This window comes from Capricornis sumatraensis, chromosome 19 (genome assembly GCF_032405125.1).
Source record: "Capricornis sumatraensis isolate serow.1 chromosome 19, serow.2, whole genome shotgun sequence".
Classification (NCBI taxonomy): Eukaryota; Metazoa; Chordata; class Mammalia; order Artiodactyla; family Bovidae; genus Capricornis; species Capricornis sumatraensis.
Window position 1 is genome coordinate 73,675,265 of NC_091087.1, and position 15,060 is coordinate 73,690,324.

The following is a 15,060-nucleotide window of genomic DNA, read 5'->3' on the forward strand; positions in this document are numbered from 1 at the left end:
GAGCACGGGCTCGATCCCTGGTCAGGGAGCTAAGACCCCAAGTGCTGCCTGGCCAAAATAAGTTAATAAATGTTTAAAAATAAAAGCGGCCAGGCTCACGGTTACCAGGGACCTGTTTTTAGAAAATGGAAGTCACGTAGCTTGGCAGGATGTCTGCATTTTGGGGTAAGTTCTGGCATATCCGAGAGGGGAGAGGGTAGCAGTTGACCTCTGCCCTGCTTCACCCGCTAGGTGTTTGAGGAGGACGCCCTGAGCTGGGAAGACAAACTGAACCGCATCATGGCCCTCTTCGACGTGTGGATCGACGTGCAGAGGCGCTGGGTCTACCTGGAGGGCATCTTCACGGGCAGCGCGGACATCAAGCACCTGCTGCCGGTGGAGACCCAGCGGTTCCAGAGGTGCGGCCTCCAGCGGGTGGGGGTTGGAAGGCTGGGCTTGGCCGGGAACACTGCGTGAAGGCTGACAGTGACCTCGCTTCTGACTTGACCTGTAGCATCAGCACGGAGTTCTTGGCTCTAATGAAGAAAGTATCCAAGTCTCCCCTGGTGATGGACGTTCTGAACATCCAGGGGGTGCAGAGGTCTCTGGAGAGGTTGGCAGACCTGCTGGGAAAGATCCAGAAGGCCCTGGGAGAGTACCTGGAGAGAGAGCGCTCGTCTTTCCCCAGGTGAGGGGGCGTCTCAGGCGCAGACTGAGGGGAGGCCCAGCTCTGTGCTTTCTTCCCTCCTGGCCTGTGTGTTGCTCTCTCTGAAATCAAGGGTTTTGTTGCCAGTAATCCATTTAATGAATACAGTTTTCCTTTCATCGACTGATTGCTCTTAATTTTTTACCGTGGATTTGTATACTAAGCTCCATTTAAACTATTATTCACCCTCCCAGGCAGCTTGTCTCTCTTAAAAAACTCACTCTGATGATTTTATTTTCTAAGTGGCATTTTTTTTTTCTTTATAAACAGTTTGAGTGAGTGAAAGTCGCTCAGTTGTGTCTGACTCTGCGACCCCATGGACTGTAGCCCGCCAGGCTCCTCTGTCCATGGGGATTCTCCAGGCAAGAATACTGGAGTGTGTTGACAATGCCCTCCTCCAGGGGATCTTCCCAGCCCAGGGATCCAACCCAGGTCTCCCGCACTGCAGGCAGATTCTTTATGGTCTGAGCCACCAGGGAAGCCCTCTGAATAGTTTACTTATAAATTGAGCAGGTTTTTTTTTTTAAAAAAAATGATGAAGTGAGGCGAATTAAATGAAATGCATTGTGTTTCTCTTCAGTGTCTTGCTAGGTGAGTGAGTCTCTTTTGCTGAGGGCTGGAGAAGACCTGGATGTGATCTGCATTCAGGCTGGAGATGGTCCACACAGTCCACGTCCACTGACCTCTGTTACTGTTTGATTCACCTTATTTGTGTATGTGTCACGTTTCAGCAACTTCAATGCTGTTTGGATTTTAGATTCTATTTTGTGGGTGACGAAGATTTGCTTGAAATCATTGGAAACAGTAAGAATGTAGCTAAGTTACAGAAACACTTCAAGAAAATGTTCGCTGGCGTCTCGAGCATCATCCTCAATGAAGACAACTCCATCGTCCTGGGCATCTCGTCCCGTGAAGGAGAGGAGGTAGTTAGGTTTACGACCGTAACTCAGAAAACTTCGCTCCTGTCTTCCGCACACCTTAATTCTTGGGTTTTCTTTATTTCAGGTCATGTTTAAAACTCCCGTGTCAATCACTGAGCATCCCAAAATCAACGAGTGGCTCACACTGGTGGAAAAGGAGATGCGGGTCACGCTGGCCAAACTCCTCGCCGAGTCCGTTACCGAAGTCGAGGTCTTTGGTAAAGCAACATCAATCGACCCAAATACCTACATCACCTGGATTGACAAATACCAGGTACTGTCCAGTGGAAGGGCAACGGTCTGTGGGTGGGGCCACTGGCTGATCTTTAAAACCACTTTTTCGGGTCTTCTGTGTGCCGCGCCTCCCAGGCCCAGCTGGTGGTCCTGTCAGCCCAGATCGCCTGGTCTGAGAACGTGGAGACGGCACTGAGCAGCATGGGCGGGAGCGGCGACGCGGCCCCCCTGCACTCTGTGCTGAGCAACGTGGAGGTCACCCTCAACGTGCTGGCTGACTCGGTCCTCATGGAGCAGCCCCCGCTCCGCAGGCGCAAGCTGGAGCACTTGGTGAGTCCTCCTCCTCCTGGACAGGCTCCCCTGCCTTCCCCTTGAGCAGCTAAAAGAACTCACACTCGAGAAATATCCTCATTGGTGTCTTGGAGGAAAGCAAGTCGATGGCCTCTTGAGAAGCGCTGGGTAGTCCTTGGCTCTCTCTTCCTATTGAAGGGCAACCTTGGGGAACAGGAGCCACATGCACCTCCCGGTTCAAAGGGTGATGCTCACCCCTTGGGGTCTTCACGCTCTCACCCCACCTTCCCAGAGCTCCACCTCCGGAGGCGTGTCTGTGAGCCTTGCTGTTTCGCTGCTGGGCTTGTGAGGTTGTGTGGGGCAGACAGACTGTTAGGTCAGAGGCAGCTCTTCTCCCATCATGTTTTATGTGAGTTGCAGGGTTTTTACTTAAAATAGGGTGTTTCTGTCATTCTCTGTTTTTGTTGCAGTTCTTTATTCTATGTAATTCCATCATGTGACTACCAGTTCTGTTGTTTTTAAAAGTAAATTTATGTTTCGGAATATTTATTTATATCATAATTGGACCTAGGATCTCATTTCAAAGTTTCCTAAGTAATGCGCACTCCCAGAAGAGGCACTTCCGTACTTCAGTTCAGGGAGTGTACGTTACGATAAACTCCTAAAGTGAGTCTGTCTTCAGATCACAGAGCTGGTTCACCAGAGAGACGTCACCAGGTCCCTGATCAAGAGCAAGGTCGACAACGCCAAGTCTTTTGAGTGGCTCAGCCAGATGCGGTTCTACTTTGACCCGAAGCAGACCGACGTGTTGCAGCAGCTGTCGATTCAGATGGCGAATGCCAAGTTCAACTACGGCTTCGAATACCTGGGTGTTCAGGACAAGCTGGTCCAGACCCCCCTCACCGACCGCTGCTATCTGACGATGACGCAGGCCTTGGAGGCCAGGCTCGGGGGGTCCCCATTCGGTGAGTGCCTCCACACACCTGGTCAGGTGGAGTAAGGGGTGAACCTAGTTCTCGGGGATTAAGCAAATGATCTAAATGTGTTTCTTAACTGTGTGGCTAGTACATTCTTAAACTTTAAATCTTTACATCAGTTACTCCGTTTGTAGTTGACCCTTGAACAGCACTGGTTTGAACTGCAAGGGTCCATGTGGACACAGATTTTTTAATAGATACGCAGTCAGCCTTCTGTGTTCACGGGATTCACATCCTCAGATTGAACCAGCCGTGAATTGAAGCTTCCTTCTGAGGTTGGTTGAATCCAGGATGTGGAACCTGTGGATATGGAGGGCCGACAGTGGGACCCGGTGGAATTTGCTTAGAGACGGAGGGCGAACTTGTACTTTGATTTCTTTTGAAAAGAATTGCTTTTTACAGTTCTTAAAGCTAAAGACGTGTTCTCATTTGAGTTCTCAATTCCTTTTCTTCAAATAACAGGGCCTGCAGGGACCGGGAAGACCGAATCTGTCAAGGCCCTCGGCCACCAGCTGGGCCGCTTTGTTTTAGTTTTCAACTGTGACGAAACCTTTGATTTCCAGGTGAGAGGCTCCGAGGGAGCCGCCTAGAGCAGAGCCCGGGTGGGGAGCGCAGGCCTGCGCCTCTGGGGCCATGAGCCGTGCGCACAGCGCTCTCCTTTGGGAACGGGGTTACTGGGGCTGTTTGAGGGGCCAGCTGCTGCGTGACGCCAACGTGAGCCTCACGTCTTCAGGTTAACTCTTCAGTGTGACATATCCTTCTGGTGTCTGTGTTTAGGAAAAACAAATAGCGAAGGCTTTTTTTACACGACAGAAAGTGTTAGCTCTGTCACTGGGATTTTGTGCGCAGGAGGGAAAATAATAATCTGTTCATCTGTGTACAGAGTGCTTGCTACATGTAGGGCCGGGCTCCTTGCCTCACAGGTGAAGCTGGTTCCACCTTCACAGCCCATTCCACCCCCCTGCACTCCTCTGGGAGGAAGGTGATATTATTCGCGTTTCAGAGATGAGCAGACAGGTTTCAGGATGTGATTTGCCCGGGTTGGACCAGTCACCCGAGCCAGGATCGGAACCCTGTACAGCCAGCACCGGGACCGTCTTTCAGCTCCCTTCTTCTTGTTTCAGGCAATGGGCCGCATCTTCGTGGGGCTCTGCCAGGTGGGGGCCTGGGGCTGCTTTGACGAGTTCAACCGCCTGGAGGAGCGGATGCTGTCGGCCGTGTCGCAGCAAGTGCAGTGCATCCAGGAGGCACTGCGCGAGCACTCCAACCCCAGCTTCGAGAAGAGTGAGGCTCGCCTTCTCGCGCACAGTTACCCTGCTGGGGCTTAGAAACGAGGGGGTTTCGTGTAGTTCCCAGACCCGAGGTTGCAGGCGGGGTGGTGCGTCCTGATGGAAGACGTGGGCGGGGCCCAGGATGGCACTGCCCACCTCGCCCCATGGCAGCCAGCGGGGCGAGCCGTGCTTCCTCTGCAGACAGAGGCCCCGGGCTCCTCCCTGTGGCCCCGCAGAGCCAGGCTTCCTGGCCGGAGTGTTGGGACCCGACCCTGGTCACGTGTCTGGGGGTCCCTCGGAGCTAGTTCCACACAGAGCCTAGACGCATGAGCTGGAGGAGTTACATACATCCACGATGGGTAGTTTACCTGTTAATTTTCCCTTTCGGTCCATAGTAATAGTAGCTCGTCTTACCAGACCCGAATAAAACGAGAGGCGTGTCAGAGAGATGAGTGCCTGTGAACTCCACGCTTGCTTACGGAGGAACCTGACCCTGAGTGTTGAGAGTGGGGGGGTGGTTTTGCCTTTGTGTGTGGGTGGGCTTTTAGCAGCCTGAGGAAAGGGCCGTGTCCGTGTCTTAGCCAGTCGGTTCATCACAGCGCGACCGGCGTTGCTGCCGCCGCCGCTGTCAGGCTGTCTTCCTCTTCCCACGTTGGCCTCGTGACGCTCAGTAATAGCACGCAGATAGGGTCGTCGCCGCTCCGGTGCCTTGATCGGGGCCACACCTGAGTGGCTCTTACGTGGGCAGGGAGTGTGGAAATGGGTCTCCCTGGGCAGGTGGCACTGTGCTGCTGAGAGCCCGCGGAAAGGCCAGGCCGCAGCTCCCGTGGGTCCTGGGCTGGCAGGGTGCTCGGTTTGCCCTTTCAGATTTTATGGTGGTTTTCTGACCATCACAAGCCTTAACACCGTCATGTGAATTTCAGCCTCTGCCCCCATTACCTGTGAGCTGCTGAACAAACAAGTGAAGGTGAGCCCAGACATGGCCATCTTCATCACCATGAACCCTGGCTACGCGGGCCGGTCGAACCTCCCAGACAACTTGAAGAAGCTGTTCCGGAGCTTGGCCATGACCAAGCCCGACCGTCAGCTCATCGCCCAGGTCATGCTGTATTCTCAGGGCTTCCGCACGGCGGAGGTCCTTGCCAACAAGATCGTCCCTTTTTTCAAGTGAGTCGCTGAGCATCATTCCTAATCGTGTTTCTGGCACGTGTTAACTGCACCATTTAAACGCGGCCTGTGTGATTACATTTCTTTCCACGTGTCCGTTCTCGTTTCTTGATGTTTGACGCTGCTTGGGGCTCAGCGGGCACTGTTCCTAAGGAAGCCCTTTCTCTCGTAGGCTGTGTGACGAGCAGCTCTCTTCCCAAAGCCACTACGACTTCGGTCTCCGAGCCTTGAAGAGCGTGCTGGTGAGCGCGGGGAATGTGAAACGGGAGCGGATCCAGAAGATCAAGCGGGAGAAGGAGGAGCGCGGGGAGGCAGTCGACGAAGGAGAGATCGCAGAGAACCTGCCTGAGCAGGAGGTGAGGGGGCGGCCTCCCCCACACTGATCCAGGACTCACGGTCCCGGGACGGACGTGCTAAACGGGCAGCAGTGGGGTGGGTGGGGCGGGGTGCTGGGTCTCCGCACTTGTTCTCAGGGCGAGTGGGTGGTGAGTCCCTGCGGGGACAGAGCCGTGAACGCGGAGCCACCACCCCCGGAGCTCAGCCCGTTTCCCCCGCAGATCCTGATCCAGAGCGTCTGTGAGACGATGGTGCCGAAGCTGGTGGCCGAAGACATCCCGCTGCTCTTCAGCCTCCTGTCGGACGTGTTCCCCGGCGTCCAGTACCACCGGGGCGAGATGACGGCACTGCGGGAGGAGCTCAAAAAAGTGTGTCAGGAGATGTACCTGACCTATGGGGACGGAGAGGAGGTCGGCGGGATGTGGGTCGAGAAGGTGAGTGGGGCTGCAGGGCTGGCTGGAGCCTCACAGACCCCCGCCCCAGGGGCCATGGGGCTGGCTGGAGCCTCACAGACCCCCCCCCACCAGGGGCCGTGGGGCTGGCTGGAGCCTCACAGACCCCCCTCCCCCCTCAGGGGCCGTGGCGCTGGCTGGAGCCTCACAGACCCCCCTTTCCCCTAGGGGCCACGGGGCTGGCTGGAACCTCACAGATGGCCCCCCCAGGGGCTGCGGGGCTGGCTGGAGCCTCACAGATGCCCCCCTCAGGGGCCGTGGGGCTGGCTGGAGCCTCACAGACCCCCTTTCCCCCCCAGGGGCCGTGGCACTAGCTGGAGCCTCACAGATGCCCCCCTCAGGGGCCGTGGGGCTGGCTGGAGCCTCACAGAGCCCCCCAGGGGCCGAGAGTGGCAGTGGCCCTGCCTACCTGGGAGGAGCCGCATCTGATGGGCTGTGTCCACCAGGCATGCCATCTGGTTTGTGAAGATTTGTCCCAAGACCCTGATAGGATTATCAAGTGCAGTGATAGCAAAACTTACCTGGAATGTTCACTCACATGGTGTAGTTTGCTCTCTGAAAATGCCAGCTAAAGGGGAATGACAGACACTGGGGAAGAAATGTCTTTGATAGTAGGTCTTTCCAGCATCACGATTAACAATATAAACATGCCCATTGGTACAGAGTTTACAGTCTCTTCTGCACCGGGTTCTTCCCTTCGTCTCCTCTGTAAGAGTCACTTAGGGAAAAGGGTCGTGTGCACAGGTTGTGCCTGTGACCCTGAGCCTTGCTCCTGGGTTAGACAGGGGCTCCGTCAGCTGCCCCCCGTCCTCGTGGCAGGGGTCTCTCCTGAGGCAGCTTGCTGAGCAGCGCCCATTCCACTGGCTGCAGCTTCCCTGACTGCTCAGACAGCGCCTCAGTGCAGTTAAACCCTTCTCTATCCGCCATGGTTGTGTCTGGCTCAAGGACTCTGGTTAGAGGTCGCAGGCATTGCCTGGAGGGCTCCCAGCACATGTCTCTTCCGGGCACAGTGAGGAGCAGGAAGGAGCCTTGGCGTGCCTTCTCTTGAGCGCTGATGTCACTGCTGGGTTTGCCCCCAGGTTCTCCAGCTCTATCAGATCACCCAGATCAACCACGGCTTGATGATGGTGGGGCCCTCGGGCAGCGGGAAGAGCATGGCCTGGCGCGTCCTTCTGAAGGCTCTGGAGAGACTCGAGGGTGTGGAGGGCGTGGCCCACATAATCGACCCCAAAGCCATCAGCAAAGACCACCTGTACGGAACTCTGGACCCCAACACCCGGGAGTGGACGGACGGGCTCTTCACACACGTTCTGAGAAAGTGAGTGCCTGTGGGGTGGGGTCGGGGCCTCCAGAAAACTAGGGCCTGGCGTCTGTCCCTGTGGAAACTGCATTATTCTTACACAGTCTCGCAATACTTTAGAAATGGTTGCAAGCTGAGCGTTGTAGCCTGAGTCACCGCTGTCTTAACCCCTTCCACTCCAGGATCATAGACAACGTGAGAGGTGAGCTGCAGAAGCGCCAGTGGATTGTCTTTGACGGCGACGTGGACCCTGAGTGGGTGGAGAACTTGAACTCAGTGCTGGACGACAACAAGCTGCTGACGCTGCCCAACGGGGAGCGCCTCAGCCTCCCGCCGAATGTACGGCCTGCGTGCTTGTGCCCAGCGTGCTCAGCCAGGAGGGCGGCTCTGGTCGCCCTGGGGTAGCTGGGGGGCAGTAGCTTCGCAGTTGGCGCCTCTCTTGCTAGGGTTGTTCCATCCCCAGGGCCAGTGAGAGACTTTCCAGAGGGTTCATTCGTAACCTGCTGCCCACTGGTTGTCAGGCATGCTCTGTAATCAGCCTTTCCTGCAGCCCGGGGAGGTAGGGTTGTGGTGGGGATTTCTGGGAAGTGGCATAGTGAGGGATTTAGACGTGGACCTCACGGTCATCCGTCGGAAATGAGCGTCCTGTATGGCTCCTTCTGATTACAACGCCTGATAGGTGGGTAACCATGCGCAGGCCTGGCATGGACGTGTGTTCGCGCTTTGACCCCACGTTTATGGAGTGCCACGGTGTGCCGGGCCCCTTCTGTATGCTGCAAATACAGCCGTAACCAACACAGACAAAACCGCTGCTCTCCTGGGGCTCACAATCAGAGGCGGAGGACACAGATAGACAGGAGAAGTGGGCATGGGGCTGTGGAGCGAGCAGACGAGTAACGCGGCTGAGGCAGGACATCGGTCCGTCAGGGCTTCACGGGACCGCGGGCGGCCTCATTGGAGACTAGGGCCTGAGGGAGCAGCTCCCGGGCGTTGGGGTGGAGCCTTGGTGGCGGGAGGAGCCCCTGGACATGCCCCACACACCAGGAGGGGGGCGGTTGGCCAGCGTGCAGGGACGTAGGGACAGGACCCAAGGGGAAACAGGCCTGGGGTCCCCGAGGACTGGAGCTTGCCTGCCGGGCTAAGCTGGGAGGCCGTGGGGGTACTGAGAAGTGACCGAGTTGTGTGAGTTAAAGTGGGTGCTGATGGGATCTGCTGGTGGGCTGAGGGAACGGAGGCTCCAGCAGGACCTCTGAGTGGGTGAGTGGGTGCTTTCATCACGACAGAGGGGCAGCGTTAGCAGTTATGTTACTTGTGAAACCAAGACGCAGGTCTAGGAACACGCACTCAGCAGACGAGTGTCGGTGTGACTTGTCAGGGTCCATCACCCAGCAGATTCTGACTGTTGTCGGAAAGGTGGATTTCCTTGTGAGGCACGTTAGCCCTGAGGTGAAGGCTCTGGAATCAGACTCTGGTTTGCCTCTCAGCCCCACCATCTACTAGCGGTGGACCCGGCGAGGCTGCCAACCCCCTGTGCAAACGGAAACCCTGCTGGCCAGCCTGGCGGGCTCAAGTGCGAGGGCCTGGCCACAGCCCCTCACTGCGGGCCCTGTGGTCCAGGGAGCCCCGCCGTCCAGGGACCGATGGTTCTGTCCCATTAGAGCTCCCGGTTCTCCCAACCACAGGGGTTTTTTTCCTGCCCAAGTTCTTGAGGAGAGAGGTTGCTGGGTGTTGTAATAATGCAGACTTGGATATTTTTACGTCTGAACTGAGTGCAGAGAGATTATAGAGTTAAATCGCTCTTTCAGTAGGTAGGTAGGTAAACCAACTTTAACTTGCTGATATCTACCAAGCCCTCGTCCTTAAATCTGCTTGCCATTCTCCCTCCAGGTGCGGATCATGTTTGAGGTGCAGGACTTGAAGTACGCCACGCTGGCCACCGTGTCTCGCTGCGGCATGGTCTGGTTCAGCGAGGACGTGCTGAGCACAGACATGATCTTCAACAACTTCCTGGCCAGGCTGCGCAGCATCCCACTGGACGAGGGGGAGGATGAGGCCCAGCGCCGACGCAAGGGCAAGGAAGACGAGGGCGAGGAGGCCGCCTCCCCGATGCTGCAGGTGCGGGCAGGGCTGGCGGTGGTCGCCCAGGGGGTCCCCTGCCCCCGCGAGTCCAGGCACGTCACAGCAGCCCCCCCCCCGCTGCAGCCTGGGACTTGCGGGAGGTTAGCATGATCAGCGTTTTCTCACGCCAGCTTCTGAGGAAGCCAGTGGTCACAGTTGCAAAAGTGTAGACACGCATGGAAAATTTAAAGAGTTCTTTCAGATTTCTCTGCAAATTGATGAAAAATGGCCTATTTTCAGTTTTGATGGTAAAACCCAGTGTTCCCAGGAAGCGTGATTTTTGAGAACTGCCAGGATGAAGGAGTGGGATTGGTCACTGGAGCCTCGACTCCTCATTTTTCAACCCATAAAACTTTTCATCGTGATGGGGCCCTCCCCCAGGCCCAGGTTAGAGCAGGTGAAAGTCCCCCAGCCTTGCTAGCTGGCCGCTGAACTTGTTGACCCGCCTTCGCAGATCCAGAGGGACGCGGCGACGATCATGCAGCCGTACTTCACATCCAGCGGGCTGGTCACCAAGGCGCTGGAGCACGCCCTCACGCTGGAGCACATCATGGACCTGACGCGCCTGCGCTGCCTGGGCGCGCTCTTCTCCATGCTGCACCAGGCCTGCCGCAACGTGGCGCAATACAACGCCAACCACCCTGACTTCCCCATGCAGAGCGAGCAGCTGGAGCGCTACATCCAGGTCAGGGCCAGGTGGCTCCGGGCACCGCGGCTGCAGGGCCAACGTCGCTGCACATGTCTCTCCTTGAATGTTGAGACTCCACTCAAATCGGGATCTGCCTCCTTCCCCCGCAGCGGTACCTGGTCTACGCCATCCTCTGGTCCTTGTCTGGAGACAGCAGGCTGAAGATGAGGGCAGAGCTGGGCGAGTACATCAGGAGGATCACCACAGTGCCGCTGCCCGCCGCGCCCAACATCCCCATCATCGACTACGAGGCACGTGCTGGAGGGCGGCGTCCACCCCGCTTCTCGCCCCGCAGCGGCCTCGCCTGCACTTGATCAGCCTTTCCTGTCGGGGGATCTTGTCCCTTTTGTCTCCCATGGCACAGGGAAGGAGGGTTAACTTGGAGGTCCTGACTTGGGTGAAAGGGAGCAGGTCCTGCAGGCCGGCAGGCTCGGGGGACACCCCCCACCCTGGCTGACCCTCGCTCGCCCGTCTGCAGGTGTCCATCAGTGGAGAGTGGTCGCCGTGGCAGGCCAAGGTGCCACAGATTGAGGTGGAGACACACAAGGTGGCCGCCCCGGACGTGGTGGTGCCCACTCTGGACACCGTCCGCCACGAGGCCCTCCTGTATACTTGGCTGGCCGAGCACAAGCCGCTGGTTCTGTGTGGGCCCCCCGGGTCTGGCAAGACCATGACACTCTTCAGCGCCCTGCGGGCCCTGCCCGACATGGAGGTAAAGGGGCAGGAACGGGCGGCCGACCTCGGGGCCAGGGACGCGATCGGCCTTCCACCGCTCCCCTGGCCCCTGTCCTTCTGCAGGTTGTGGGTCTTAACTTCTCGAGTGCAACCACCCCGGAGCTCCTGCTGAAGACCTTTGACCACTACTGCGAGTACAGACGCACCCCGAACGGGGTCGTTCTGGCCCCCGTGCAGCTTGGAAAGTGGCTGGTATTGTTCTGTGACGAGATCAACCTGCCAGACATGGATAAATACGGGACGCAGAGGGTCATATCCTTTATCAGACAGGTCTGTTCCCGTCCGCAAGGCCCCGACTCCCCACCCACGTTACTGCTCACTTCTGCTCCTGACGCGTCACCCCTTTTCTCAGATGGTGGAGCATGGGGGCTTTTACCGAACCTCTGATCAAACCTGGGTGAAGCTGGAGAGGATCCAGTTTGTGGGGGCTTGTAACCCGCCCACTGACCCTGGGAGAAAGCCCCTCTCTCACAGGTAACACCGCTGGTAGACTTCCCCGGGCTCACACACACACCAGTTCCAGGATTGCTTTAAACAGCGTAACAGAAACACGGTTTTGATGATAAAAGTAACAAAATACTGCTCATCGCTGGGATTCCTTGGGTTTCCCTGCACTGTGCTGGAAACCTCGGAAACACACTCAGGATGAAAGCAGTAGTGAGCTGCCCAGACCTGCCGGCAGGGCCCGGGTGAGGCTGAAATAAGCCGGAGTCATTTTCCCACCTCTGCTAGCTTCATATTCGGGTTTCTGGATCTGCTGCTCGGTGTGAGGCCACCCTGAGCTGTGCCGGGAGCCTGGGGGCGGGGCAGGGGGCGGTCCTCCAGCGCAGGCACACCGCGCCGGAGGCTGAGCTGGACTCTCCCTACAGGTTCCTGCGCCACGTGCCCGTGGTGTACGTGGATTACCCGGGCCCCGCCTCACTGACGCAGATCTACGGCACTTTCAACCGGGCCATGCTGCGGCTCATCCCGTCGCTGCGCACGTACGCGGAGCCGCTCACTGCGGCGATGGTGGAGTTCTACACCATGTCCCAGGTGCGCGGTCTCCCTGGCCCCTCCTGGGGCCGAGGGCTTGGGAAGAGTCTGCGCTCCGTGAGCTCCTGCTCAGCACGGAGGCTTCCTGCGGAGCCGGTGCCACGCCCAGGCGCCTCGTCTCCCTTGTTCTGCGTCCTGGTCCGGCCGTGTGTGCATCTTCATTCCCTGAAGCTGAAACTGGACGGTGCACTTTCTAAGCGGGTGTGCACACTTGTGTCTCAGCAGACCCAACCCGGGCACGTGGGTCTGCGCTCACTCTTCCGTGGTGTTTATGGTGACCTGGTGTGGCCACCACACTCAGGCTGGACCAGTTACACTCCCACCACGGTGCCTCATCCAGCCTTGGAAAAAGGCTGATTCAAACCGTCTTTGCTCCTTGGATGAGCAGAGGTGCTTCTCATGGTTTTGATTGGCATTCCTCTGCTAGCTTCTAACAAGGGCTCCTGCAGGAGAGCTGCCAATATTCCACCGAGACATCATCTAGCTTAGAGTCCTGTGTGAGAGCTCACTTGTCATGTTATTACAAATGCTTTAGACTTTTCATGATTGCAGCCTTTTACCTACATGTTTTAAGTATCATGAAATGTAAACTTTTTTCTTTTTCTTTTTGAGATAATGCTTAGAAAAGCTTTCTTTCAGCTTAGGAAGTACATTTTTTTAAAGCATTTTTATAAGAATTTTTCTGTAGTTTTATTTACTTTCAGTTTTCTCAATGTAATAAGATATAATTAATTTCAACATAAAGTGAGCACTTTGGATCTAATTCTGTACTAAGTCATAGTCCCCCCGTTATTATTTCATTCTTACATATCGCAGGGTGTAGATTCTTCATTTTTAATATAAACATGTTATGCTGCATTTCCTTTTGCTACTGCTTTTCTTGCCTTGGGACTTTACACGGAACTTGGTGTTCTTTTTCTTCCCGCAGGAGCGGTTCACTCAGGACACACAGCCCCACTACATCTACTCGCCCCGAGAGATGACCCGCTGGGTGCGGGGGATCTTCGAGGCCCTGAGGCCCCTGGAGACGCTGCCTGTGGAAGGCCTTATCCGCATCTGGGCACACGAAGCCCTCCGTCTCTTCCAGGACAGGTGAAGCCGAGGGTCTGGGTAGCTCCCTGCTCCCCTATGTTGACCCCCGAGCTAGAGTCTGCACGGGGCCTGCCTGGCCCCCTGGTGGAGGGGAGCCTCGCCTCTGGTGATTGATCATGGCCACCCCCTGCCCGGGATCTCGGTGCTGTGACGGCCCTGCTTGGTTACCTTTGGACCTTGGGCAAGGCATTTTACTTCACCTCTCCCTGTCGGGTGGGCCCCACGAAAGGTCAGAGTGCAAAGGTCACAGGTGATTTCAGTGCCTTCTCACTACAGCCTGGGGTGCCGTCCTGTAACCGTGAGCCCTCCCTCGTCCTCAGCCTTGGCTCTCAGCAGGGGATTTGCAGCTGTGTCTCTGGGGCTTTGGTTTTTCTCTTTTACCTGTTAACCACTTATATCAAGTGTAAACTTTGATCACATATATCACTTGTAAGCTTTGACTTTTGCTGGTTAAGTGACCAGTACCAGAGGGAAGACTTCCTGACAGCTGTAGTCGGTGTTCAGCATGGATCATGGGAGGTTCTGTGGTTTTAACCATTGTGTCAGTAAAAAGCTTGTCTTTTCATGTTTTAAGAAATCTTAAGAATTACTGACTTTTAAAAATCAGAACCTTTTCCTTATACTCTTTGTTTATAGCTCTGTACAACCTTTGTTTTATGACAAATTCTTAGTTTCCCCAGGTCCTGCTTTGTTATTTTTATTTATTTTTCTTTTATTTTTAATTTCGTGTGTTTAAGCACCACACTGTAATATCTACATTCTGGATCACTTAAGGCATCTTGAGTTCAGATTCTTTGGTTCTTCCATTTGCGGGAAATGAAGGGTTCTGGTAGAAGACTAATGCCAGGCCTTGGAGTAGCCCACAGCACCCTCAGAGCCTGGTGTTTGCTCAGCGCGGCCTCTGTCTTTTCCTCTGCAGACTCGTCGAGGATGAGGAGAGACGCTGGACCGATGAAAACATCGATATGGTTGCTCTGAAGCACTTTCCCAACATCGACAAGGAGAAAGCCATGAGCCGGCCCATCCTGTACAGCAACTGGCTGTCAAAGGTGACGCGTTGGTGCCGTGTCTGCAGTACTCCTTTCCTTCTGTCCTTTCAGTTAGGATCATCAGCTAATCAGAAATGTCTTTGACTTGCACTGTAAAGGAAGGCATGGTGTTGTTCAGTCGCTCAGTCGTGTTGGACTCTTTGCAACCCCATGGACTGCAGCACACCAGGCTTCCCTGTCCATCACCGTCTCCCAGACTTTACCCAAACTCATGTCCATTGAGTCGGTGATGCCATCCAACCATCTCATCCTCTGTTATCCCCTTCTCCCGCCTTCAGTCTTTCCCAGCATCGAGGTCTTTTCCATTGAGTCGGCTCTTTGCATCAGGTGGCCAAAGTATTGGAGCTTCAGCATCAGTCCTTCCAATTAATATTCAGGGTTGATTTCCTGTAGAATTGATTGGTTTGATCTCCTTGCAGTCCAAGGGACTGTTAAGTGTCTTCTCCAGCACCCCAGTTCAAAAGCATCAATTCTTTGGCACTCAGCCTTTTTTATGGTCCAACTCTCACATGATGGAGGTGTGATGGGCTACAGAATTGTAGCCGTGAATAATTTAGGGCAGACAGTCCCAGGAGCAGGCTGCTCTGAGAGCTGTGGATGCTGACCACCAGAAGGTGTGGTTCAACATGTTTGCATTGAAGGGAGTCTTTGCCTCACCTGCTTTTACTTTCCTCACCGTAAAAACAAGGCATTGTGGGTAATCTGTGTGC

The 15,060-nt window shown here is 55.6% G+C and overlaps 1 protein-coding gene across 1 annotated transcript in view; it reads left to right on the forward strand.

The window, feature by feature from the left end:
• Positions 1-15,060, forward strand: part of DYNC1H1 (dynein cytoplasmic 1 heavy chain 1) — a 60,653-nt gene that overhangs the window by 27,815 nt on the left and 17,778 nt on the right. Inside the window, exons 22-43 of the mRNA XM_068991231.1 lie at positions 232-398; positions 494-667; positions 1,443-1,608; positions 1,691-1,879; positions 1,975-2,169; positions 2,813-3,095; positions 3,570-3,670; positions 4,232-4,391; positions 5,302-5,545; positions 5,718-5,901; positions 6,103-6,315; positions 7,413-7,651; positions 7,816-7,972; positions 9,521-9,748; positions 10,206-10,436; positions 10,550-10,690; positions 10,918-11,151; positions 11,238-11,444; positions 11,527-11,648; positions 12,044-12,209; positions 13,138-13,301; positions 14,221-14,350. Of these exons, the coding sequence (XP_068847332.1) occupies positions 232-398; positions 494-667; positions 1,443-1,608; positions 1,691-1,879; positions 1,975-2,169; positions 2,813-3,095; positions 3,570-3,670; positions 4,232-4,391; positions 5,302-5,545; positions 5,718-5,901; positions 6,103-6,315; positions 7,413-7,651; positions 7,816-7,972; positions 9,521-9,748; positions 10,206-10,436; positions 10,550-10,690; positions 10,918-11,151; positions 11,238-11,444; positions 11,527-11,648; positions 12,044-12,209; positions 13,138-13,301; positions 14,221-14,350 (4,095 nt within the window). The remainder of the gene's footprint in view (positions 1-231; positions 399-493; positions 668-1,442; positions 1,609-1,690; positions 1,880-1,974; positions 2,170-2,812; positions 3,096-3,569; positions 3,671-4,231; positions 4,392-5,301; positions 5,546-5,717; positions 5,902-6,102; positions 6,316-7,412; positions 7,652-7,815; positions 7,973-9,520; positions 9,749-10,205; positions 10,437-10,549; positions 10,691-10,917; positions 11,152-11,237; positions 11,445-11,526; positions 11,649-12,043; positions 12,210-13,137; positions 13,302-14,220; positions 14,351-15,060) is intronic.